Source organism: Lissotriton helveticus, chromosome 7 (genome assembly GCF_964261635.1).
Source record: "Lissotriton helveticus chromosome 7, aLisHel1.1, whole genome shotgun sequence".
NCBI classification, from domain to species: domain Eukaryota; kingdom Metazoa; phylum Chordata; class Amphibia; order Caudata; family Salamandridae; genus Lissotriton; species Lissotriton helveticus.
This window is the reverse complement of record NC_136068.1, coordinates 1,689,901,098-1,689,926,604: the sequence shown is the minus strand read 5'-3', so window position 1 is coordinate 1,689,926,604 and position 25,507 is coordinate 1,689,901,098. Positions and strand designations below refer to the sequence as shown.

The window sequence follows — 25,507 nt, the reverse complement described above, 5'->3', positions numbered from 1 at the left end:
TCAGGGGCACACCACCAACGGGGTAACTGGTAGGTACTCACCAGATATGCCCACTTTTCTCATCATCGGTGGTCATTTTGACCAAAAAGAAAAAGTGTCCAAAGAAAGATAAAGCAGAAAAGTGTAGGTGCAGTGAAGTGACAGACGATCACACTCCACGTTGTGACCAAAAAGTCATTAAAATTGGCAGACACACTCTTATCGCAATCACTTTATTATTCACTAAGTGTGATCTGTCAAATTAAAATAGGCAGGTTTCTATTCATGCATACCATTACCAAATGCCAACATGTTTCTTTGCCACTGGAATTTTCGGCAAATTCTTCCGGGCCAGACACTTCGTCAAAGCACCAGTGTTGGACACACCATTCTGGTAGACCTCAATCAGCCTCTGTCTCTCATACCAGCTTTTGAGGTAGAGGTCTAATGGACAAACTCCTCATGTGAGTCCTCCTATATGATTGACCCTTCAGTCGTTGTGTCAATCAACCGGGGCCTCATGGAACGTATCGTCTCCTCCTGTCAATATATATAAATATATATATATATCTGAGATTTCTAACAGGAGACCAGCACACACACCCCCTTGGGGATTCTTCACAAGCAGGCTACCACAGCAGGAAAAAAGGGGTCAGCCATTTTCCTCTACTATAGACAGAAGCAGCAATTGCAGGCCAACCCCACACAGCACACAGTAAAGGGGCAGAACTCCTCCTTACAGCTCTTCTTCTTTGTAGGGTCCTCTTGTTCCTTGATGTAATTTAAAGTCCTGGTGTTTTAGATGCAAAATGTATACCCTAAAATGTCTTTGTTCTCTTTGTGGGCAAGGTCTCTGAACCCAGTTCAAACCAGTTCTGCCCTCACTGGTGCAGCATGACCACAGGGGGGGCAGCTTTGTGCAAAAGGCCTATTGAAGTGTAAGCACAACTCCTCCCACCACTCTGAATTCAGACCAGGGCAATTCAGCCCTGTGATGAGTCACCCAGGCAAGGTAGGGCACACCTCAACACCCCTCAGTGACTGTCTAGAGTGAATGCACATCTCAGATCCTGTCACTCACACACCAGGCGCTGAATGCACAGACAGCCAGAGACACAGAATGATAAAGTTAGAAAATGCCCGCTTTCTAAAACGTGGCATTTTCAAACACAGGATTTAAAAAACACTTTTACCAAAAGGCGTGTTAATAAATTCTGAGTTCAGAGTGTGTAAATTTCATTTTCCTATCTTGTCCCTATGGAAGGTTACACTTGTAAAAATGTTACATTGCAACCCCAATGATAAGACTATGGGACAGATAGCCTTTCAATACAGAAAAATAAAATACACAGTATTTGACTATCAGGACATGTCACACCCACACTAGTAGATGTCCTACCTTTCAAATTAACTGCACTCTGCCCATTGGGGTACCTTGGGCCTACCTTAGGGTTGCCGTACATGTAAGGAAAGGGAATGTTTGGGCCTGGCAAGTGGGTGCACTTGTCAGGACAACATGGCAGTTACAAACTGCGTGCACCGGCACTACAGTGGCAGATCTGCTTAAATCGAAGTAATGATCCAAGGTAAAGAACAAACCTCCCTTGGACGTGCATAATCCCATTTTGGCAAAAGGGATAATTGCTGTAATATATATATATGGAATGACCTATTGCCCACAGAAACGTTTAGACACCCCAGAAACGTTGATGTATTCAGCAAGTTTAACATGTCCTATAAACACAGCCCTGAGGAAGACCTTCTTTTAAACACAACATCGGCCCACAATGAAGGTTGAAACGCGTCAGCGCATGGCATATCTATAAGTGTGGCCAAGAGCTGTTACTTACTGTATAAATTGGCTTATACAAGCATGTACTATCAATGATTAAAATCTATGATTCCATGTGTATAATAAGCTCTGACCACCCCTCAAAATAGGGCCAAGCAGTATTAGGTCATACTGTGGTCAAGAGGGCGAAAATTGTTACTTGCCCTAAAACTATGAAAGTGTTGGACACCAGACATGTAATGTTATCACTTAATGTCTTTCAGATCAGTTCTTTTCTAAGTCATGTTTGATGTGATGTTTTGTATATTAGTCTATATATGTTTTGTTTTTCAAATTAATATCAAATTAATGAAAAAAAAGTAAATGTATGATGTTGGTTCTTACCTTTTTATCATAAAAACTAAAATTAAATGAATATGAAAGAGGACACCTTGTATTTTTCCAGTTATTGACTGACCCTACGATCAGTGGAGGAGTGTGGCTCACTGATTAGAGCGGCAGACCCTGATGCAGAGGTCTGGCCCGGGACCAGGGTTCAATTCCCAACGCGGCAGGGTCCTGAGCCCAAATATGTCCACGGACTCGATAATTCTCGCCTCGTGCCTATTCTAATCATGGGGTCCCACGCTGCAACTCTGGGCAATAGTTGCTTAATCTCGACTACAGCGGCCCACCCGCTGCGGGATGCCTGGCTTTCACCCTGGGGATACCCAGTAGGGGTTATCTCACAGGGAAAAGCCAGGACGGGTTCCCAAGGCAAGCGCCTCGATGCCTTCGGGTGATACCTGCGCTATATAAGTCGCAATACATTTACAATGTAATGATTTTCTATAGGCGCGATCTAAAGTTTGTTATGAACATAATTGAAGTATTTTTCAAAATAGTATCTGGCAAACAATGTGGCTGGAGAAATAAGTTATTGGTTTCTCCTTCAAAATATCAATAGATTAATGGTCTTGGGAGCATTTTCTTAATGATAAAGTATGATTGGATCCAGCCCTTTAAGTCCTCGACTGGATAACTCTCCTTAATGATATACGCAAGCCCACTAGTAGCATTTGATTTACAGGCCCTAGCACACCCCATGCCCTTTACTAGGGTCTTAACAATACATCAAATATGCTGATCATGGATAACCAATCATTTTTACAATTTATACAGAGAGCATATGCACTTTAGCACTGATCAGCAGTGGTAAAGTGCCCAGAATCCTATAGCCAACGATAACAGGGTCAGAAAAATAGGAGGCAAAATGCAAAATGTTTTGGGATAAACCTGTCATAAGGGCAGGTCTAACACCTATGGAATAAATGGCCTACCCAGCCCTAGTGAGGCTCCATAACAGTGAGTCCTAGACATGCCCCTAGGTATTGAGTTTTGTGTGCGTAGGAGGTTGAGAAGTAAGGATCCAATCTCTTTATTTTCCAGATCAGAACTAAAGTGTCCACAGCAGCAGCTTTTGTTTAAAGTGTGTGGTCACAGATTGGAATTCCTCCTGGTCCAGTCAGCCTCAAAGTCAGGAGAATTTGTTTAAAGCGTGTGGCCACAGATTGGAATTCCTCCTGGTCCAGTCAGCCTTTCAGGCAGGATTATTTGTTTAAAGCATGTGGTCACAGATTGGAATTCCTCCTGGTGCAGTCAGCCTTTCAGGCAGGAGCATTTGTGTAAAGCGTGTGGTCACAAATTGGAATTCCACCTGGTCCAGTCAGCCTTTCATCATTCAGAGGTCAATAAGGTATATTTTTAACTCTGAATGAAACATCTATTATCCAGGGCCAAGAAACATTTCAGCATTGAATGAGAGCTTTATGAAATAGATTGTTATGTTACTGTTAGAATAGCTAATTTGTAGGGCTGCTGAAGATTGCTGCTGCTCTTGGAGACCTAAGTGAACAAAGGAGATAACTTAGTTATTCCATTGGAGTATAATACTATATAGGCCCCTGAAATACTAGCAGAACACCTAGGAACAGAAGCAAAGGCCTTACACTTATTCCATAAACTGGATCAAGAAGCAACGATTAGTAACCACCTAATTGGAACTCCCAGCAGTCTTAAAGGCTGGCGCTAGCTAGCACTTGTTCTGTCTTTACATGCTGTGATGGGGTGCTGCCACCACCAATGTGGTCACTAGGCGTCATCGCACTTCCTGTTGCTAGCTTACCTCCACCTGCGTCCCACAGGTTCGTCTGACACTATCAAAAGTGAAGAGAAGCCGGTCATCGAAGAGAGTCCCAGTGCAGTGCTTATCCTCCAGGTGTAGGGAGTTGAGCTGGATTGCGTATGTGAATAGCAGGCATCGCGAAAGTGACACTTGGCTATGTCTTCCTGCGCAGGAGAGGACCATGTCTGAAAAACAGGTAAGGCCAGAGTCCTTGAGGTCCTTGGGTGGAAAAGCCATTACATAGTCAAAGTAAGACAGACAAGCTACATTGGACCAGTAAGAAAGGAGAAAATTGTGGCTCACACCACATTTACAAACATTGGAAATTATATTTAGTGCAAGACTGCAAGTACTGAATGACTTCGTAAGAGTGCGGCTACTCACCAACTCTAGTCATTCAGTGCAGCCGGTCATATTGTTATGGTTCCGTGTAATAGTTTCCACAGTAACAGTAACTACTACGAAAATGTTCTCATAGATTATCCTGCATGAATAATTTATAAACACTTAGCGGGTGATTAGGATGGCAAAAGCACCACCACCGCAGGGTGCGGTGGCGGTCCTTCAGCCATCCAAAAGATTTTTTCCACTGCCAGATTAGGATGGCGATGGGAACTTGACTGCGTCCCCAGCGGACACAAAGACCGCCTGCGGCCAGCAATCGTTCCCATTGCCTGGCAGACGGTGCAAGGTGACCAAAATGGTGGCAGTGCCTAGCAGGCACCGTCCACTAGATTAGGATACATGCAAAAACTGGCCTTTCCATGGCGGTGATGCCGCCATGGAAAGGCATGCAGAGTTTTGCTACAGGGGTCCATTGCGGGGCCCCCTTCTGTTGGAGGGGAGGCAGGTGCACTTGGGGGTACCAATGATACCCCCCAACATGTCACTGCACCAAGTGGCAGGCACTGTGTGGTGCCTGGCATGTGGTGAAGTGATATGCACAACGGGGGACTTCAGCCTCGTGGCGGGTGATGCTGTAAGCATGTAAGTGATTTTCCCGTGGCTAATAATGTACGAATATATTATCAAAGAACAGCAATAATATTATCGCCGCTTTAGCGGCAGGAAATTGCCGCTAAAGCGGCAATAATGGGCTTCATAATATGCCCTTGTGAATTCCTATTGTAGCCCAGGTTCATACCAGAACCTGGGCTTCTATGGGAATTCCCAAGGGCATATTATCAACCTCTTATCGCCGCTTTATCTGCTGTTTTCTGCCGCTAAAGCGGCGATAATTTTATCGCTGTTCCTTGAAAATATGGCCCCTAATCTCTGATCTCATGTGTTTCATTTTAAGGACTTGCTGAACCACACTCTTTCTCGTGGACCCCAGCGTTCTAGACAAACGGGTGACGGGAGGGTAAACACTAAGAGTTGGGTGCAGTAGGCCGACGCTCTGTCTTCCCTGCCTCTCTTCTTTTGACTCGCCCTTCCCCTTCTCACTCTCCACCTCCCTCCCATTCTCACTATCGTCCTTTCATTCCGACTACCTTTCTTTACTTCTTCCACATAGCACACATACTTATGTTTCATTTTTGTCTTGAAGGTTTCCTACGCTGCTTCCACTGGTGCCCAACCCACGTTTTTTATATTATACTGTTCGTTCTAAACTTATGTTTCTATTTATTTATGTTTTAATAAAGGTTACTTTTTTTTCAAATAAATAACTGAGTGTATAGGTCTTCTTTTTCTGACAACAATTGTTTATTATTTATTGTGAAAATCATCTGTTTATAGGTAATTTTAAGGGCAAACTAATATTACAGTGCACCTACCAATCATAATCTAACTGACTATTAGACAAATGAAGCCTGGGTAATTCTACAACTGCAAGAGTTTTATAAGTGTATCACTTTATAACACCACAAGTACTGCCCGTGTGATTACAGAACAAATAAGGCACTGCCTAGGACCACCGAGGATTCAGGGACTGCTGAGGCCCACCCTGCATATTTAAATAAAGCCCTGGAATGTGGCAATCCCCGGACTTCAGTTGGCCTCAAACCCCCCGAACAATTAGTTAACAATACCCGGGAAGGTGGTGGTCCCCTAGGCTGCAAAACATCAGTGTGCCCGTCCGCGCCTAATTTACATGTGACATTAATATCCCCAGTCCTACAGAAACCCCGCAATATAATAATTGGGTTGGCCATGAAACATTACCCACCAGGGGCCTCATTTAAATGAACAGTTGAGACCCTGGTTTATTTTTTTTGTTTCTTTTTTTCTCTCCATTTTTACCATCTGCATCCCCTCTATTAAAGCGATGCAAAGTTTTCTTCCTCTTGCTTCAAGTAGTCAAACAAGGATTTACGATCACAGGGTGGAAGCCATGCACCAGCCCTCTAATAGCAAACACAAATGTCCCGCGAATGCACACCACGGGACATTGTATGAGCTGCGCCTGACAGGTCGCCCTCCCTAGGACCATGATGTATTTGTTAGTATAAACGCATACTAACACTACTTACACACGTGTAGTACAGCGACCAGAATATAGTGAAGAAGCAGAGGAAGCGCAAAATCTAAATATATAAATCCTACCAGAAGTCGGATGACATAGTTCAATGAGCCGACGACCCTGGCATGAGTAGAAACAGCTACACGAAGAAGACGGGTTTACAGCACAACGCAAGCAATTTTAAAATATTGGTGAGTGGTGCTTTTTTTTAACTTCTCCCGCTCGTCACTAAATTTATGTAGTAAAGAGGCAGACAGCAGTGGATCCAATAAGTCGATTTATTACAGAAAAACAAGACCCTGAAACAGCCACCAACAGGAGCAGACAGGAAGGCAACCGTCTTCTCCAGCACTGTGTACAAACTCCGCAAGGTTCCCCTCATGACAGCCCTACATTCTAACATTACATACTTAGATTCTAGTAGAATTACATACTAACATTCTACTATGACTTACTTTGGAATACAACACAGAGCACATGACTTTACTGCAATGAGCTCATGGTTTCATCCACGAGTCTAGAGACCGGCAGGGGTAAGTATTTCGCTTCCCACTCCCTATATTGTATAAACGCAAACTAACACTACTTCCAGAGGTATGCTAAAGTACCCAGAGCACATATCTTTACAGCAATGAGCTCACAATTTAGGCTCTCGGTTTAATCCCTGAGTCTTCACACCAGTAGGGGTGAGTAGTTCGCTGCCCACACCCTTTATACTATAAACACATACTAACACTACTTACACACTTATACTACAGCGGCTAGTATCCTACAGCACCCAGAGCCCATCACTTTACAGCAATCAGCTCGGTTTGATCCCCGATTCTTCACACCGGTAGGCGTGAGCACTTCACTTCCCACTTCCGGTGTAGTATAAACGCACGGTACCGGTCAGTAGTTTGCTTCCCACTCCCTGTATGGTATAACACCTACTAACAGTACTAGCACACATATACTACAGCGCCCAGAGCCCATCCTTTTAAAGCAATCACCTCAGTTTAATTCCCAAGTCTTCACACCGGTAGGCGTAACTACTTTGTTTCCTGCTTCCGGTATACTATCAACACACAGTAGCGGTCAATAGTTTGCTTCCTACTCCCTGTATGGTATAAACGCCTACTAACACTACTTGCACACGTATGCTACAAACACCAGACCACATCACTTTACAGCAATGACCTCAGGGTTTAGGCTCTCAGTTTCTTACCCGAGTGTAGCACCATATCATATCAGCACCATGTCACCGCACTTTCAGATCGGTAACAGTGACTACTTCGCTTCGCACTTCACCACAAAGCTTACAGTGCTCCTACCCGCCTTTCCTACTTTTTTCGCCCTTTTTTCCCCTTACTCGCTTCAACGGAATCACAAAATGGCAGCCAACACTTCCTAGTTGCAACACCATCACAGCCAATAAGCAGCAAGCTCCTGCTGTAACGCCTCAGCCAATCAAATGGCAGAATTCCCAAATAACGATACCTGTAAATTTTGATATTTCTCAAAAACTACTGAACAGATTTACACCAAATTATCAAAAGCATACCTTCTACACCAAGACCCTTCTCCCTGCCAAATTTGGGGTAATTCCGTTTCACCCGTTCGTCCTGTAGCCTTGTCTAAACTTTCCTATGGAAATTAACATGGAGAAAACACGTTTTGGGACCCCCCATTTATCTCGGCCCCCCCTTGATGAATCCCCCCCACACTTTCAACATAGGAGCTGATATGAAGAAAGAATTTGTTTTTAAAATTTCATGAAGATTCATCAAATGACGCCAAAGTTATAAGCAAAACAAAAAATGCTCTTCCTATGGAACCTCGGTCCTAACTCTATAACTACCTACTGGCAACCGCCAGTAGGTAGTAAAGAACAAATTAGAATAGTTCCCTGATTCTTTTAGCTTTCAAACTTCTCTCTATTACTGTCTTTCTAATTTTCCATATAAACAATTTTATTAATATTCAAGTACACATACTAGTCAGAAATGTAACACACTTACTGGAACATTCTACAACACGTGGAGGTTAAAAGTTCATCTATTTTTTTTTAAGCCTAACGATATTTTTTTGCAACATTTTCTCGAACATTTAACAGCATGTGCAGGTTAAAGGTCCACAATTGTTTTAAGTTCAAACACTGCATTCCAAATGCAAGTAGCAGGTGTGGTTGAGCTGATCAAATTTTATCCTATAATATATACTCCACTATCAAACTGCTTTTTCTTAACCAATCACAAAGATGCTTTTCCACAAAACGTCTGTGCACCCTACTTTTAAAAAACAATGCTTTTCATCTCCCAATCAGGTACCGTTTTGTATGCGAAAAGAAACAAGTTCCCCATCTTTAAACATATCTCTTATTCTACGAAGGAACTGCATGAGCTACAGACATCTTTCCATACCTTCCAGCCATACCTTCAAAATGCTAGTGTGGATCATAGGAAGCTGTTTTCTGGTACAAGGGGTATGCAGAACAGAGATGTATTGACTTAGACCTAGGTTTACAAAATGTGGACATTAAATGGTTTGGACAGAGAGGATTGAAGTGGGACCAATTGTTGCCTATGGTTAAAACCTGTTTGCTTCTCCAACACCCTGACCTCATGATTGTGCACTGTGGTGGAACCGAACTAGGCACATTGACTGGGGTAGGTTTGGAAATGCTTATGAAGGACACCTTTGGACAATTGATGTTACTTTTGCCTCAAACTGTCTTTGTATATTCCAATATATGCCAAAAACTGAAGTGGAAATGGTCCAAATAATTTTGTCCTCAGATTGAAAAATCTCGGAAGAAAGTCAACAATGCTGTGTCTTCATACCTCAGAGACCACAAAATGGGCTCCATCTACAACAACAACGTATGTTTTGATATGGAGGATATATACAGAAGTGATGGAGTACACTTCACAGATCAGGGAAACCGAGTTTTCCTGAATAACTTGAAGCTGTGCATCCGCACTTATATGTAGCTCCAACTAATGAACACAAAGGGCTCTTTTTAGAGCCACCCTAAAACTTGCAACTTAGGCCCGCTATTTTAGGGCCAGATAACGGCAACTCTCGGACGCTCGCCAAAATGTATTCTCCACATAGCTGTGGCGCAGCAGCCAGACCATCTCACTTTGCAGCACAGACCTCTCGCTTTGATCCCCGGCACTACTCACCCGTACACTTTACAAATACCGTATTGATTTACCTTCGCATTCCCTATACAACACCACCTAAACCCCATATACAAGTTGAACACATGTGGCACAGCGCCCAGAGCACATGACTTCACAGCATAGCACACACAGTTTAGGCTCACGGTTTCATCCCCGAGTCTGGCAGAAGCTCAGCTTAGCACCATGAGACTATAGGCACTACTTCACAAATTTTCGGTACCCCAGGACTTTCAGACCAGAACGGGTCAGTAGTACGTCCTAGTAGGTATAAACACATGCTGACACTACTTCCACAGGTGTAGTGCAGCGGCCACGGCACATGACTTCACAGCATAAGACACACAATTTGAGCTCACGCTTTAATCCCTGAGTCCTGCACCAGCTCATTTTAGCAGCAGCAGACTCTAGTCAATACCTCACTTAGGGGTCGATTAGGATGACGGACGGACAAAGTCCGTCGGCCATCCTGTTGTAGGAAGGGACCGTCCGCCACAGGGGCGGAGGTCCCGTGCGCGGAATTAGGATGCACCCACCGCATTTTTAACATTGCAGCGGGCGGTGCTGTAAGCACCGTCCGTTGCAATGCTAAAAATGCATGTTGTGAACAACAGGGGTTAGGTCCATAGACACGTGGTGGGGGCTAGACCCTATATAAATCGAAATCAACACACAGTGCCCACACCACAGTTACTCAATAAGTGTTTTCAAAGGGTAAGAAACCAATTTATTGTCACTTCCCTAGAGAACAATACTTTGTGTCCATTATTTTATATCTTTTTCATATTTGCAAAAACTCATAACAGAAAAGAAAACAATAAATTGAGATATTTACAAGGCTGAATAGACTCTATACAAACATTAAGGACAAAAATGATTTACACATTAGAAAACATTTCAACATCAAGCGTTACAAAAAAGTATGATAATTATATCATAAACAACAGTTATTATAATCAATTAATGAGAAAAGGTAAGTTTGGGGGAGAAAGTAAGTGACTCAATGGCTTATAGGCACTTGAATACTGGATCAGCGGTCCTAGTATCCTAAGGATGGCAAATTATTTTTCCCAAACAACACTGCCGATGCGTTTCAAGACCAGGCGCAAAGTCACTGGTCTTTCATCAGGGCTGTGGATTCTTTGTATCTGCAAGATGCAAAGACATTGTTTTACTTGACCTAGCATGTAGATTCCTTATTTCCAAATTGGAAATAAGGAATCTACATACTAGGTCAAGTAAAACAATGTCTTTCCAATTTGGAAATAAGGAATCTACACATGCTAGGTCAAGTAAAACAATGTCTTAGAACTAGAATGCAGACATCTGACATTCCTGTAGGGGCGCAACAGGTAGAAAGGTAGGCAGAGCCTTTTCCCCTAATTGCCCTGTGAGCCAGTGTGAGGGCTTTGAATTCGGCCCTCTTCTGTATTGGCAGCCAATGAAGCGAGGGCCGGTATGGAGAGATATGCTCTCTAAGGGAAATGCCACATACCAGACGAACTGCTGCATTTTGGACTGTCTGTAGTCGATGGCAGAGCCCCACAGCCAACCCGAGGTACAGACCGTTGGCATAGTCCAGGTGAGATGTAATCAACGCCTGGACTATGGTTCTCCTGGTGTTATTAGGGAGAAAGTTAATAAAAAAATGTATCATCCTCATTTTGGAGAAACAAGCTGCCGAAACTGTCTGAACTTGGTTGCGAAAGGAAAGGTTGGAGTCCCATCTGACTCCAAGATTTTTTTACGGATTCCTTGGGAAGTGGGGGGGCGGGCACAGGTCGAGTGGCCACCAAAGGTTAGGGTCCAAAGGGGACGGCTGATGGGAAAAGAGAATCTCGGTTTTTCCCGCATTAAGGCGAAGGCAGTTGTTATCCATCCAACAAGCAATCTTACGCAGACAATCTTTTAAGGGATCAAAAGAGGATTGAGAGAGTCTGTCATAAGACAACAGGAGTTGGATATCGTCCGCGTAAGAGGTGGCTTTAATTCCAGACTGAGCAATCATCTCAGCAAGCGGGGAGGAATAAACATTAAAAAGAAGAGGACTTAAAGAGGAGCCCTGAGGGACTCCCCACCGTAATGGCCGACTGTTAGAGGTATACGGAGGGGTAAAAACCGCCTGAGTTCTGTAAGACAAAAACGAGGACAGTCACTTCAAGGCCTGTCCCTGAATGCCCTTAGAGTGGAGACGGTCGAGGAGCACAGAATGGGAGACTTGTCGAATTTCTGCACTAATTTTTCTAGTACCTTAGCTGGAGCCGGCAACAAGGAGATGGGTCTATAGTTAGCCGGCTCGTTGGGATCAGCGTTAGTTTTTTTCAGAATAGGGACTAGTCGTGCATGCTTCCACGAGTCTGGGAAGCTCCCAGTCCAGAGTGAGTCATTCCAAATGCTGTTCAGGAAAGGGTTAAGAAGAGGGGCTAGAGCTTTATATTGTTTGGCCGGCCAGGGGTCGGTCGGCGATCCGGATCTACATTTAAGAAGTTCTGCTAAAGAAAAATCAAGAGAGATATCTTCAAAGTTAGTTAAGATCTGAACAGGGTCAGGATCAACAATTGTGTTCACTGTGGAATTAAGATTGACATCGGGGCAATTTATTTTTGGAAAGGAATCAGGAATGTTTGCAATTTTATCCTCAAAGTAATCAGAAAGACGATTACAAAGGGATTGTGAGACAGGGGACTGATATTTGAGGGCCAAAGGGTCAGTGAATGATCTCACAGTGTTGAAGATCTCTCTTGTAGAGCCATGGGCGCTATTGATTTTTTCTTCTAAATAGGTTCTTTTATGGTCTATGATCTTTTTCCTGTAATCTTTAAGGGCTGATTTATAAACCCTTCTACTATCGAGAGAGTATGAAAGTCTCCAGCGTCTTTCCAAAAGTTTACAGGCAGAGTTGCACTTGCGAAGTTCTTCAGAGAACCAAGGTGCCGAAGGGGCAGAACGGAAAGTTTTAATTGGCCTCATGGGGGCGATTGAATCAATAGCAGAGACAATACAGCTATTAAAATTATCCAGTCTAGATTAATGGCATCCTTCGGGGCAGAGGAGCTCAAAAGAACTCCAAGACTGTCTAGAGAGATATTGCTCCAGTTACGACCCAATGTTTTGGTCTGAACACAAGGTCTTACTTGGTGGAATAAACAGGTGGAAAATGGGATGAAGAAATGGTCAGACCAGGTCACCGGATACGGCTCATCGGCATCTAAGTCAGGTAAATTGGAACAAAGCAGGTCAAGAGTATGTCCGGCTTTGTGAGTGGGGCTGCGAATCCATTGCTTTAAGCCTCCATCGGAAAGCGTGGAGAGAAAATTAAAGCTTATGGAATCCGAGGCATCCTCCACATGGAGGTTAAGGTCCCCGAGCAAGGTGAAATTTGCATAGCGCGAGCTGGCCTGAAGAACATAATCTAAGAAGTCCGGCAGGAAAGAGGTTTTGGATTTAGGGGGTCGATAGACCAAAAGGCCAGTAAGGGTAATATTAGCTGCAAAATGAATACAAAATGGGAGAGCCTCAATGGAGTCAATTTGAGTGTAGGAGAAGGAGGAAATGGTCCAATCAGATCTATAAATTATAGCCACGCCTCCTCCGTGATTGCGACTTTGTCTGTTCGCACAATGAATATTGTATCCTGGAGGGATAGCCAGGGATAGTGCGGGATTGGTTTCCTCCCCTAGCCAGGTTACCGTTAAAAAAAGAATATCCCATTTATTATCAGAAAGGGATAGGGCAATATCCAGCAAATGTGTAACTAGCGAACCACAGTTTATGAGGCCTGCTTTAATCCTAACATTTGTATTAGTGCGTGAGGGCTGCATCGTATTCAGGCAGAGGAGGCATTGAAATGAAATGAAATGAAATGAAAAATTGCACTTATATAGCGCGTAACCACCCGGAGGCCTCACGGTGCTTAGATGCAGGCATGCTATCTGCTTGATCACGGTTGCAGGGCATACATGGGAAGGTGGAATTTATAATATCAGGCAGCCGGGAATACGCCAAGGTACAATGGGATGGTCTAAGGTTAAGTAAGGACTTTCTATCATACCTATATGAGAAAGGCACATCATGATCCATGGCCATGGTCGCGTCCGAGTCGCGGACGGACGCAGACGGGCAGGACTCTGGCACGACTCCGGCGCAGGTCCGGCGCGTCCGCTGCGCGTAGTCTTGCCTTACCCTTTTTATACTCTCCACTATGGCTTCCCCAAACAAAGATGGCCGCACTACAATTCAGCCCGACCGGAAAACCACTGACTCAGCCCAGAGTCGGCTGACGTAGGTCCGGGTCGCAGGGGGGTGCGGGAGAGGGTCGGTAGGCTCACCGTGCTTCTTTACATCAAGCAGGCGGCAGCTGGTGTACGAGGTAAAAACCACAATCAATATCAGCGGATTGGTAATGAGCAAAGAGAAATGTTTGAAAGCTTAATAATTAAGCAGACAAAATAACAGTGCAAATTGTTATTTAAAATACAAGCTACAATTAACAGAGCACAAAATAGCACAACCTCTCGGCTTCCGCCTCAAGAGGAAATTTAAACACAGCTGAGATGGATTGAAAGGAGGTGGTAACCAGGTGCAGGCTATAAAAAAGGACCCAAAAGGCAACTCTGTCACCACAATGGTGGCATTCTACATCATAGCAAGGCGTCTACGGCTACAGGCAGCAGGGGAGAGGGAATGGAGACGGGAGGAGCAAAGTCTACAGACAGCGGATCACACTCTTCCAACTTACTGAGGCAGAGATCCATGAAAGGTACAGGCTAGACCCCCAAACCATACTGGACTTGATCAGGGACCTGCACCCACTCCTGGAGCACCCAACACCAACGGCGCACAAGATCCCACCCCATGTGCAGGTGCTCTGTAGCCTACACCTGCTTGCATCTGGGAGTTACCAGGGGGTTATAGCTGTGGTAGGTGGGGTGTCCCAGAGCTGCCTGTCCCGTTTCTTCAGGAAGTTTCTAGAGGCCATGATGCAGAGAATGCATCATTATATCAGCTTCCCTGACACACATGCGGAACTGCTCAAGACCAAGACCGACTTTTATCAAATGGCACGCTTCCCACACGTGCATTGATGGCACCCACATCCCAATCTGCCCACCTGCTGCCACTGAGTACATCTATAGGAACAGAAAGTCCACCCACTCAATAAATGTGCAGGTGATCTTCCACGCTGACAGCATAATTACTGACTTCGTGGCCAAGTTTCCAGGGAGCACCCACGACTCCTACATATTCCAGAACAGTGGGATCTACACACGCCTGTCTGCTGGTGAATTTGGGGAAGGATACCTTTACCTGCTAGGTAAATCACAGTGACACACCCTGATAATCATTATAGCTGAATATATGAAGTGCTATGTAACTAATGGCACTCTCTTTCCAACTAGGCGATAGCGCTTATGCCCTGCAGTCTTTTGTACTCACCCCCTACATCAACCCATCAACCCGGAGTGAGAGACGTTACAATGTGGCACACAGAGCAACACGCAACGTTGTTGAGCGCACATTTGGACTGTTGAAAAGCAGGTTCCGCTGCCTCCACAAGAGCGGAGGAGCACATCAGTACACACCCATCATCTGCTGCATTATCATTGCAACCTGTGCCATGCTGCACAACCTTGCCACCAAGAAAGGCACAGAAGTTGATTTGACTCGTCATGAGGACATTGATGATGGACCAGAACAGCCAGAGCCTATACAGCAGGAGTAGTGCCAGCAACAGATGGTAGACTAAGACGGGCTGAGAACACACGCAGCTATTTCTAAGTAAGTAAGGAGACACAGCCAGGCTTTGAATATGAATGACGTAGTTTAATGGGCACTACGGCAAATTACTAATGGCACACCATGGTACTCCAATGTCTGACAACCTCAACGGGCGGTCAAGGGTTACTTCACCCTGACATGTCCTGTGGAGTGTGGGCAGCATTATTGTCTGCGCCCACGCACAATAGTGCGGGATGCCCGAGGCTTGGTTTCAACAGTGGCTGTTTAGCCAGGGCCAGCAGATTGGCGCCTGCTGCTTCTTCGCATGTCCTGTATGGGTGTGCTACTGCTGCTCCTGCTGGTGGTGTCTTCAGTGTCCCCCACACCTAGGTCTCTAGGGTTGGCTGACTGGTTGGTCAGTAGCAGTTCTGTGGCATATGTCACTCTCCCCACCCCCCTAGACACATCTGTGCAGCAGTGCACAAGGCCCTCTTGCATGGCCACAGAGCGCCGACAGCAGGGAGGTGGCTGTTGCAAGACGGTTTATCGCCTTGGTGTTTTGCTGCATACACTGCCTCTCCCGGCGCCTCTGTGTGCGGTCTGAATCTAATTTTTCACAGAGAGCCATCATGGGCTGCGACATGTCCCTCATTCCCTCTGCCATATCTTTCATGCTCTCTGCCATTGAGCTAATGCCCTGGTCTATGTTGACCATCTTGGTGTTTAAGTGGCGCACCTGTCTCTGAACTGATAATATTGCTTTTGCCTGGAGGCGCTGCACTTTGGCCATTATGGCCTCCAGCCCACAGAAGACCCTCTCTCCATCCTGAGTTGTGCTTCTCTCCCGGACCCTACAGCGTCTGGCACCGGTATGCACACCTTCAGATGCGGACTGCTGCCCAGCATTGTTTGCCTCCAGTGGAGCGTTTGGGTGTCACCCTCCCTATCATCATCATCGGACGTCTCCACGATTCTGAGAGGGGGCACATCATGCCTCCTTGGCCTTACCAGTTCTGAGTAATCTGTAGCTGGTGAGGGAGAGAGTGCTGGTGGGTCCTGCTGTGGTGAGTCGAACAGCAGAGGTGAACAAGGCTGTGCTGTGGTGGCTCACTCTGGTGTTGATGCTGCCTGTGCTGTGGGTGCGGGTGGCGGCTCAGTGCTTTGCCCTGCACTTGTGCCTGCATCCTCACTCCTTTCCGTTTGGGGTGCCCTTTTCTCCCTTTCTTGCACTGTCCTGCGCGATGACTCTCCTGTGGACAGATATGGACATTGGCTCAGTGGTGCTGTACACCTGTGTGTCATTATTAAATCACATTCCTGTCACACAATTACAATGTCCTCAACTGCTTATGGATGTAGTGCGTGGCATGCCTTGCTGTTTTCTGTGATGAATGTAGTGATGTATGTTTCTATGACTACGTCTCCCATGATGCATTGCAGGTAAATCCTAAAACCTGTACTGGAGTGTGAAACACACAACCACATTGGGGAAGGGGGACAGGGAAGGGGGGAGGATTGATGTCCATGCAGCTTACCTTGTTTTGATGCAACTCTGGCTGAGCTGTCGGCATCCCCTATCCCATGGACACTCTCTGGCTCCAGGTTGGACTCCACCAGCTGCTCCAGGTCTGTTAGGGCAGGTGCCCTGCCCCTTCCTCCCTCTGTGGCACTGGCTTCTTTTTTCTGTGCTGCCAGCTTTTTTTTGGGATATGATCCTGAGATCATACCACTGTTTTTTAAGGTCATCAATTTCCTGTGTTGTGACCCCGATGGCATTCACCTTTAACTGGATTCCCAGCCAGGTGTTCCTTTTCACAGCCTCTGCAACCTGCAGAGACTGTTTTCCAAATAGCTGGGTGTGGTGTCTACAACCTCCTCCACCAGCACCTACTGTTCAGCTGTGCTGAATTTTAGTTTTCTTTTGCACTCTGCTCCATACCTCTGTGAGTCCTGGGATTCCATCATGCACTTCAGCTCAGCTCAGGGCAGCCAGTTGCTCAGTGTCTCACAGCTCTCCAGAATGTTCAGTTACTCTGCACCTGCATGGGTGTGGCCACTTCCTGGTTGTGGGGTGGGGTAGATGCATTTGATTGGTTGGTTCCTCTGTTGCTTTGTTGTGGGGTGAGGTGGATGAACCTGATTGGCTGACAAGCTCAATTTGTTGTATTTTGTATCTCCGATTCGATATATACCGATTCGGTATTTACCGAATGGGTTAATACCGAATGTGTAATTCCCATTCAATCCTATGGGCCTGAAGGCCCATAGGGATGAATGGGTATTCCCGATTCGGATTTTGCCGATTCGGTAAATACCGTATCGGAGGTTCCGATTTTTTCCGATTCGGTATATTTTACTGATTTTTTACCTACATCCCATTTTCCGAATTTAAAATACCGAATCGTTAAAATTCGGTATTTTAGAATCGGTAAAATGGGATTACCTTAATTTCCAAAAAACACCACTTTCACATCGGTATGGATGAATACTTCGCTTCGCACCCCCTCTATAGCACACCCTAAACACCCCACAGAGGTTACAGTGCTCCTATCCTCCAATTTCCCACTTTTTTCAATTTGTTTCCCCTTACTCGCTTCAACTAAATCACAAAATGGCGGCCAACACTTCCTAGTTGCAACCGCTCACACCACTCGCAGCCAATCAGCAGCAAGCTCGTGCTCGTAACGCCTCAGCCAATCAGATGGTAGAATTCCCAAATATCGATATCTGTAAATTTAGATATTTCTCAAAAACTACTGAACGGATTTACACCAAATAAACAAATGTGTGCTTTTTGGACAAATACCCTCCTCCCTGCTAAATTTGGGGTAATTCCGTTCACCCGTTTGACCTGTAGCCTTGTCTAAAGTTTCCTATGGAAATGAACGTGGAGAAAACACGTTTTGGGACCCCCCTTTTTTCTCAGCCCCTCCTTGACGAATCACCCCCAAACTTTCAACACAGGAGCTGATATGAAAATTTCGCGAGGATTCGTCAATCGGCGCCAAAGGTATTGTGAATTGAATTTTGCTATTTTGCGATGGTAACTAGGTCCTAACTATAACTACCTACTGGCGACCGTCAGTAGCTAATATATAATAATATATAAGGAATAAAGTAAGATAATTGCAGCTACAAACAGCCAACACAAGTAATAACAATGAGGGTCAACAGTCTAGTCTATTTTTTAATGGAAACAAGCAAGGGTTCCTATGCACAATGTCACTTTAATTAGATGTTCTAGACAGCGAGACTCTGGTCCAGTTAAATGCAGTAGCCGAAAGCGTTGACCGTCCACGCTTAGCACTAATGGTGCATTAAATAAAGCACTTTATAGATGTCTTACTCATAGAATATGTCACATCACTTTCTTCGTACCTAAAAGACACAACAGACTTCCTCAAAAAAATACAATACATGACATGGAATGAACATCTGACTATGGTCACCATAGATGTGACCTCATTGTATACATCAATTTTGCATATAGATGGATTAGTAGCAGTCAAGCAATTCCTAAAGACCAGATCATTACGTTTCCTAGAACATACAGGAATGATCATGGAAATGTTGAACCACTGCTTAACACACAATGTCTTTCTCTTCAATGGAGAAGTATTTCTCCAAAAACAAGGCACTGCAATGGGGAAATTTTTGCGCCCACATAAGCGAACCTCCTGATGGCGGTATGGGAGTCTGAGGTACTGAGAAGCAAGCACAAGTCCAATATCAAAATCTGGACAAGGTTTATAGACGACCTATTTGTAATATGGGAAGGAGAGTCATAGGATCTTGAAACCTTGAACCAGACACTAAACAATAAAAACTACAACTTATCTTCCACATCCACATGCAGCAAAGCACAGGTAACATTTCTGGACCTGGAAGTATTCAGTGAAGACCAGAGAATATGCACAAGTATGAACAGTAAAACCAAACGCCACCAAAAGCATTGTCCGTGCCAACAGCTGGCATCCACGAGCATACCATATGGAGTAATGCTTCGTGCCAAAAGAAACTGTTCTGAAATAGCAGATATTGATCAGAATCTAGATGAAATGAGTGCACGATTCCTGGAGAGAGGTTATCCGCCTGGATTAATTGAAAGTGCCAAAACGAAAGTAAAACTGAAAACAAGATCAGAACTATTGGAAGGAACTGAGAATCATGAAGAAGATGATACAACACGAATAATCATGGATTTCAATGTTGAAAATAAAAACTTAAGATCTATCATAAAAAAGCATTGGACCATCCTCATGCTTGATGAAACGTTGAAAAGGAAGCTAACAGTAACACCAAAAATCACATATAGGAAGACAGCCTCCCTGGGTGATCTCCTAAAACATAGCCATCTGGAGAGCCAAAAACCTGAAATAACATCGTGGCTCACAACACCTGGATTTTGGAAATGCTCCAAATGTAGAGCATGTGAACATGGCCAGAATACACAGACATATCGACTACAGAATGGAAATGCGGAACAAATAATCGATCGTATCACATGTGAATCTAAATATGTGATATACATTCTAGAATGTCCGTGTAAGAAACAATATGTTGGCAGCACCATTAATAAACTAACATTATGAATACTCCAGCACCTCAGGGCGATAAAAAACGGAGACCTGTCGTACCCCATGGCTAAACATTTTGCAGAAAAACACCCAGGAGACAATCAACTACTAAAATACTTTGGAGCAAAATTGGTGAAACAAAAAGAAAGAGGAGGGGACAGGACCCTCAAACTGAGAAAAACGGAATCATGATTGATCGTAGCCATTGGGAAGGAAAACCCGTTTGGTCACTCAAATGTTTACAATTTGGACGCTGAATTGCACATACATCTATAATGAAATGGAGTAGAATCAAGAGAGAAAAAAAGTGAAATAATAATCATGACGTATAAAGAGAAAAAGGGGGAAAAAAGTAATGAAATGGTGCCCTAACACACGAAGAACTTACCCAGAATACAACATATGAGTTTATATAAATATATCACAAGGAGAATATGAACTGTTAAGTGGCAATCATGCTAGTTTCATTAAATAAATATGGATACAGGAGAATATAGACCCGATCCCAGAAGAATGACTAATGCGATGAAATCTTTGTTTGTTGAATAATGCTACCAATCCATTGACTTAAAAAACTTTTTAATGACAATATGTAAGAAACTCTACTTTAGAAAGAAGAAGGTTAAGATGAACTGTAACATGATTATATATATTGCACTGAGCATCCTCAAAATGTAAAATCTGCTAGTTTTGGATCTTTGACTAAGACTCTAACAGCAACACTTTAAACAGCAATGGATTGTCTTAACAAACACATATGATTGTATCTTTGCACATCACACTTTAGTATACTACATTCCTTCAGGACGGTAAATTAATTAACTATAATGTACTTTACAGATTAGTTTTATAGAATAACTGTTACTGTCCAATATAATTTTGGGATGCACTGGTCTACAATTATCCCATCTTTTTTATGAAAATAAGTTTATCCTGGTAATAACAAAAAAAGCTCAGATAAACACTGATCTTAAATACCTTTGAGTAAGGGTACTTCACCATAAGGAATATAAGGAATAAAGTAAGAAAATGACAGCTACAAACAGCCAGCAAAAGTAATAACAATGAGTGTAACCAGTGTAATCTATTTGTTATTGGAAACAAACAAGGGATCCTCTGCACAATGTCACTTTAATTAGATGTTCTAGACAGCGGGACTCTATGGTCCAGTTGAATGCAGGAGCCGATTCAGACAGGATGGGTCTGATCAGCTTCTGCTTTCTTTTGTTAAACCTTTTTAAAGTGGTTACCACAGCTACAATTGCAGAGTGGGTAAAATGCATTATGCAACAAGCTGGTGAAGATTTACAAAAACTTCAGGCTCATTTTATGAGGGGGGCAATGGCTAGCCAGTGTTTCTTTAAGGGTGGCAGAATGGAGAATATTATGAAGGTGGATCATTGGTCCAATTCCTCCACCTTTGCATGGAATTATTGTAAGCCAATTGAACATATGTCTGAAGTAATGTTGAAGGGCTACCAACATGTATAATAGTAGCATCCGGTCTTGTAATGAAATAGCTATTCTCCAAATTTAATGACAAGAGAATCTGAATTTCATTAAAGACACTGAGACTAACATTATTCCACCCTCCCTGTCCTGTTTACAGTTTTTAACAATAAATACATGAATAAAAAAAAATTAATAAAATCGTAGCAAAGGAATTCGTGGTACTTGAAAATGCTAATGAAATATTTGATAGAGATTATAATTTTCTGTATCTTGATTACATTGTAATGAGCTTGTGAAATTCGCATGAACCTTGTTTATTTCCGATTAATAATGTTTTTTGCTGTAACTCTAATATTTTCCTAATCAGTCTAGAAAATACCTAATAGTTTGGTACATTTATGGAGAGATCCTTATCAATCGTTTTCATGTTCAAAAGGATTTGTTTTCTTCATTCATGGGGACTTGTTCCTTCTTTCGTTTTGATGGAAGTTCCATTTGGCATTTAAAAACAGGCAGAATACTCCCTGCATGGACTTTAATGTGTGCCAAATATTCTGTTCGGGAATGTTTTCTTTGTGATGTATACTACTTTCAAGAACTTTGTGGAGTAGCATTAAAGGAATAAGGCATAATGGTAGCCTCCATGTCTTTAATGAAACTCAGATTATCTTGTCATAACATTTGGAGAATTGCTATTACGCTTTCTTCTGGCAGGCTGATGACAGTTCATGTAACAATAAAATGTATACCGTGCGATTCTAGCCGAAAATAATTTTGTCTTACCGTAGTTGGCCTTCTGATGGTCATCGTAATCATAATAGCAGAAGCACCCGAATTCCCCGTTGCGCTCGCCGCACCATTCTGAGCCTGTACACATCAATGGCTCGCATGGATCCTCCTCCGCTGTGGGCATGTACAACATTATTTAATCGATACAAGTGCATTCAAAGTTAATGACAATCACTTATGGGCATCAGACACTAAGCATACTGTGGAGTACTAGGCACTGTCTGACAGAGATATGAGATGCTCTCTCTTTTGAGTATTTCTTTAAAATTAATCTGATTCCTCTGCAGAAGCTAAGGATGGGGTGAATGTGCCAAATATTTTGTTACCTGTATAATTGACATCCACAGACAAAGACAAAGGATGGAAGAGGCACGAAGGCATGAAGGATAAATGCCCTCTTACCCATACAGGTCATAATTGTCCTGCCACCCCACTGAGATTAGGGGAGATAAAGTTGAAAGTAATGACATGCTGCCGTTTTACCTAAAAGAGCAGGGAAAGATGGTCCTTTAGTTTTCAAAAAACCTCTAAAAAATCTAAATTGCAATTTGATGGTGAGAGGAGCATTTTGTACAATCTACTCTTCAACAGACATGACTGAATAGTTTAACTCTCCATTTCAGACTGAAAAGAACCTAGATTAAGGAATACAAAATAGTTTTGATGGTGTGCTTCACTTCGTACTTCACATTGCGCTAGTGAAGTTTCTTTAAAGTGCTGTTAATAACAGGCGTTCTCCACGGGGAATCTTTATTTATAGTCATAAACACTGAATTGTTCTGCCCAAGTGTGGGATCCCAGAGTATTTCTTTGCTAAATGCAGGAGTTGGGGAACCACCATTGACAAGGCCACTCCAGAGCAATCAAGATCATCCTCACTTTGGGGCAGATTTGGCGCTGACGCAAGGAAACTGACGCATCTATGCAGATGCGTCAGTTTCTTTGCGCCACTGCTGAATGTCCTTGCGCCACTATGGATGCACTGTATTTACAATACAGTGCTCCATGGCGCAAGGATTAACATATGCGTCAGAAATTCTGGTATATCTGTTGGTGCAAAAGTGATGCATTGCTGGAGTTGCTCATGAAAGTGACACAACTTCAGCTATGCGCCACAATAGATGAGTGAATCCCATTCAAAAAGACCTGTGTCATTCCTTATGCCTGGTCTGAACAGGCATAGGGATTTTGATGCAGTGAAGGGGTAGAGAGATGCAGTGAAATCTTGTAGATTTCACTGCATCAGTTCTACATGGCTTTTTGCGTGGGAACGCCCACACTGCATATATTATAGCTGACTCAGGTATAATGTGCTGCAGGTCTTTAAAACGTGACCCATCTCCCTAGATGCGTCACGTTGTAAATGGGCCGTAACATTTACGCCGCGGCTGCGTTAGAAAAATGATGCACTGGCCGTGCAAAAGTCACGCAAGGGGCTTGTAAATCTGCCCCTTTGTCTCTTATGAGCTTGTTGATCACAGATGAAATCAGGGTCATTGGAAGAAATGCATACTCAAACTTCCTTGACCAGCTCATCAAGAGGGCATTCTCCAGAGCGCCTGGAATCCAAAACCTTGATGTGTAATTTGGCCATGTTTTTTGTTTTTTGTGTTTGTGAATAGATTTATGTGGTTGAAAACTTCATCCTCAAAAGTTGTTCATGCACTGTGTCATTTAGAACCCATTCAGCATTCTCTTGATACAGATAGAATAGAATTTAAAAGTTTAAATATTAAATAAAGATAATAGTTAATAAATTATTTTAAAGTAAATATATGTATATGTATAAATGATTATGTTTGTGTGTTTATATTTTTTTGATGGTTTATTTTTTATATTTAGTTAAAAGATATCCTAAATGTAATTCATTTTGTTAAAGATTATATTAATATTGTATATAGTTAACATATATTATTTTATTCTAGTTATATTTTTTAATCTATATGCGTTAAATCTTTATTTTTAACTTGAATATTTTTGATTCAATATTTTTGTACTTACCTGTTAAGGTATTGGAGTTGATATTTTTGTAGTCGATATTTTTTTCTGGATATTTAAAACATCGATGTTTTTAGCATCATTATTCTATCAATGCACCCTCTGGGAGCCCAAGAAAGCACTGAGGTTTTACATAGACTATACCAAAGACCAATCTGTTCTTTGTGGGGTTCTCTCGAGCGAATAAAGGCAAGGGTGTGCAGAAGAAAACCATCTTCCTCTGGATTGTGCACCAAATTAATATCTGTTATGCACTGGCTAAAAAGCAGCCTCCAGAAGGACTGTGTGCTAATGCTCCCAGGGCTAAAGCCTAAAGCTACTACGCTCACACACACGGTCCCTGTCCAACACATCTGCCCATGTACCTCCCTACATTCACAAAGCACTATTGTCTCGATAGTCAGGTTCACTATGAGAGGGGCATTTTGCCTGCTTTGTCCTTCAGGACTTTCTGGTTCGAATCCATCCACACACCCACCTCCAAATAGGTACTACTTTGGAATCTATTCAAAAGGTGATGAATCTGCAGCAAGAGGTCTAGGAAGAAGAAGTTATTACCTTCAGGAATACCCTTTCTGGTAGAGACTCTATATAGCTTTCATCCTCACCATTCTGTGGTTGGCCTCTATCCTAGAATAAGATCCGAAGTCTAGGAATGTGCACATTGGTCACACCACATTGCTTTTGGGGCTCTGCGTCTGGGGAAACAACGCCTGAAAGCAACTGCCATCAGCGGGAAACATCCTTTACAACGCAACTTTTACCACGCAGTGCCTTTACGACGCAACTTTTACAACGCAAACCATTACAACGCATTGCGCTGGGGGGCGCTCTAGGATAGGGAATAGATTTAATTTACTATCCAACACCTTCCCTACTATCCACGGGGACTGGAGTTGGAATAGTAAATTAAACTATTCACTATCCAGCGCCCCAAAGCACTATGCGTTGTAAAGGTATTCGTTGTAAATACCGCGTTGTAAAGGCATGCGTGGTAAAAGCATGCGTTGTAATGTCATACATCCGCCGTCAGCACATGTCATTTCTATAAAAGGTGAAGGAATATGTGGCTAGATAGGGTCTCTACCAGAAGGAGTATTGCCGTAGGCAAGTAACTTATTCATCTGTAAGAAGAAAATTCAAATGCCCCCATAAAGTAATTAGTTACAAAATGTATTTTAAGTAGTTAGTATTGAACACTTTTTTAAAAATGTAGATCTCAATGTGTCATGACATGCAGAGAGATTCCTGAGGTTTTTTTCACTGAAAACCATTACAGTAGCAAATACCTATTAATACCTATTAATCAATAAATCTTTCCTTTTCAGAATTAGCATATATACTTTCAAGAAAAAATATTTTCAAAGATAGAAGTGAAAACCTAGCTCTTCCTTTTGTTGTTTCAAAAGC

General features: G+C 43.1%; 1 protein-coding gene across 1 annotated transcript in view; it reads right to left on the bottom strand.

Annotated features, from left to right (window-relative positions):
- The window catches only part of LOC144769637 (alpha-tectorin-like), a 355,087-nt gene that overhangs the window by 142,781 nt on the left and 186,799 nt on the right, over positions 1-25,507 (bottom strand). Inside the window, exons 11-12 of the mRNA XM_078653811.1 lie at positions 22,094-22,213; positions 3,936-4,120 (exon numbers count right to left, since the gene is read on the bottom strand). Coding sequence (XP_078509937.1) covers positions 3,936-4,120; positions 22,094-22,213 — 305 coding nt within the window. The remainder of the gene's footprint in view (positions 1-3,935; positions 4,121-22,093; positions 22,214-25,507) is intronic.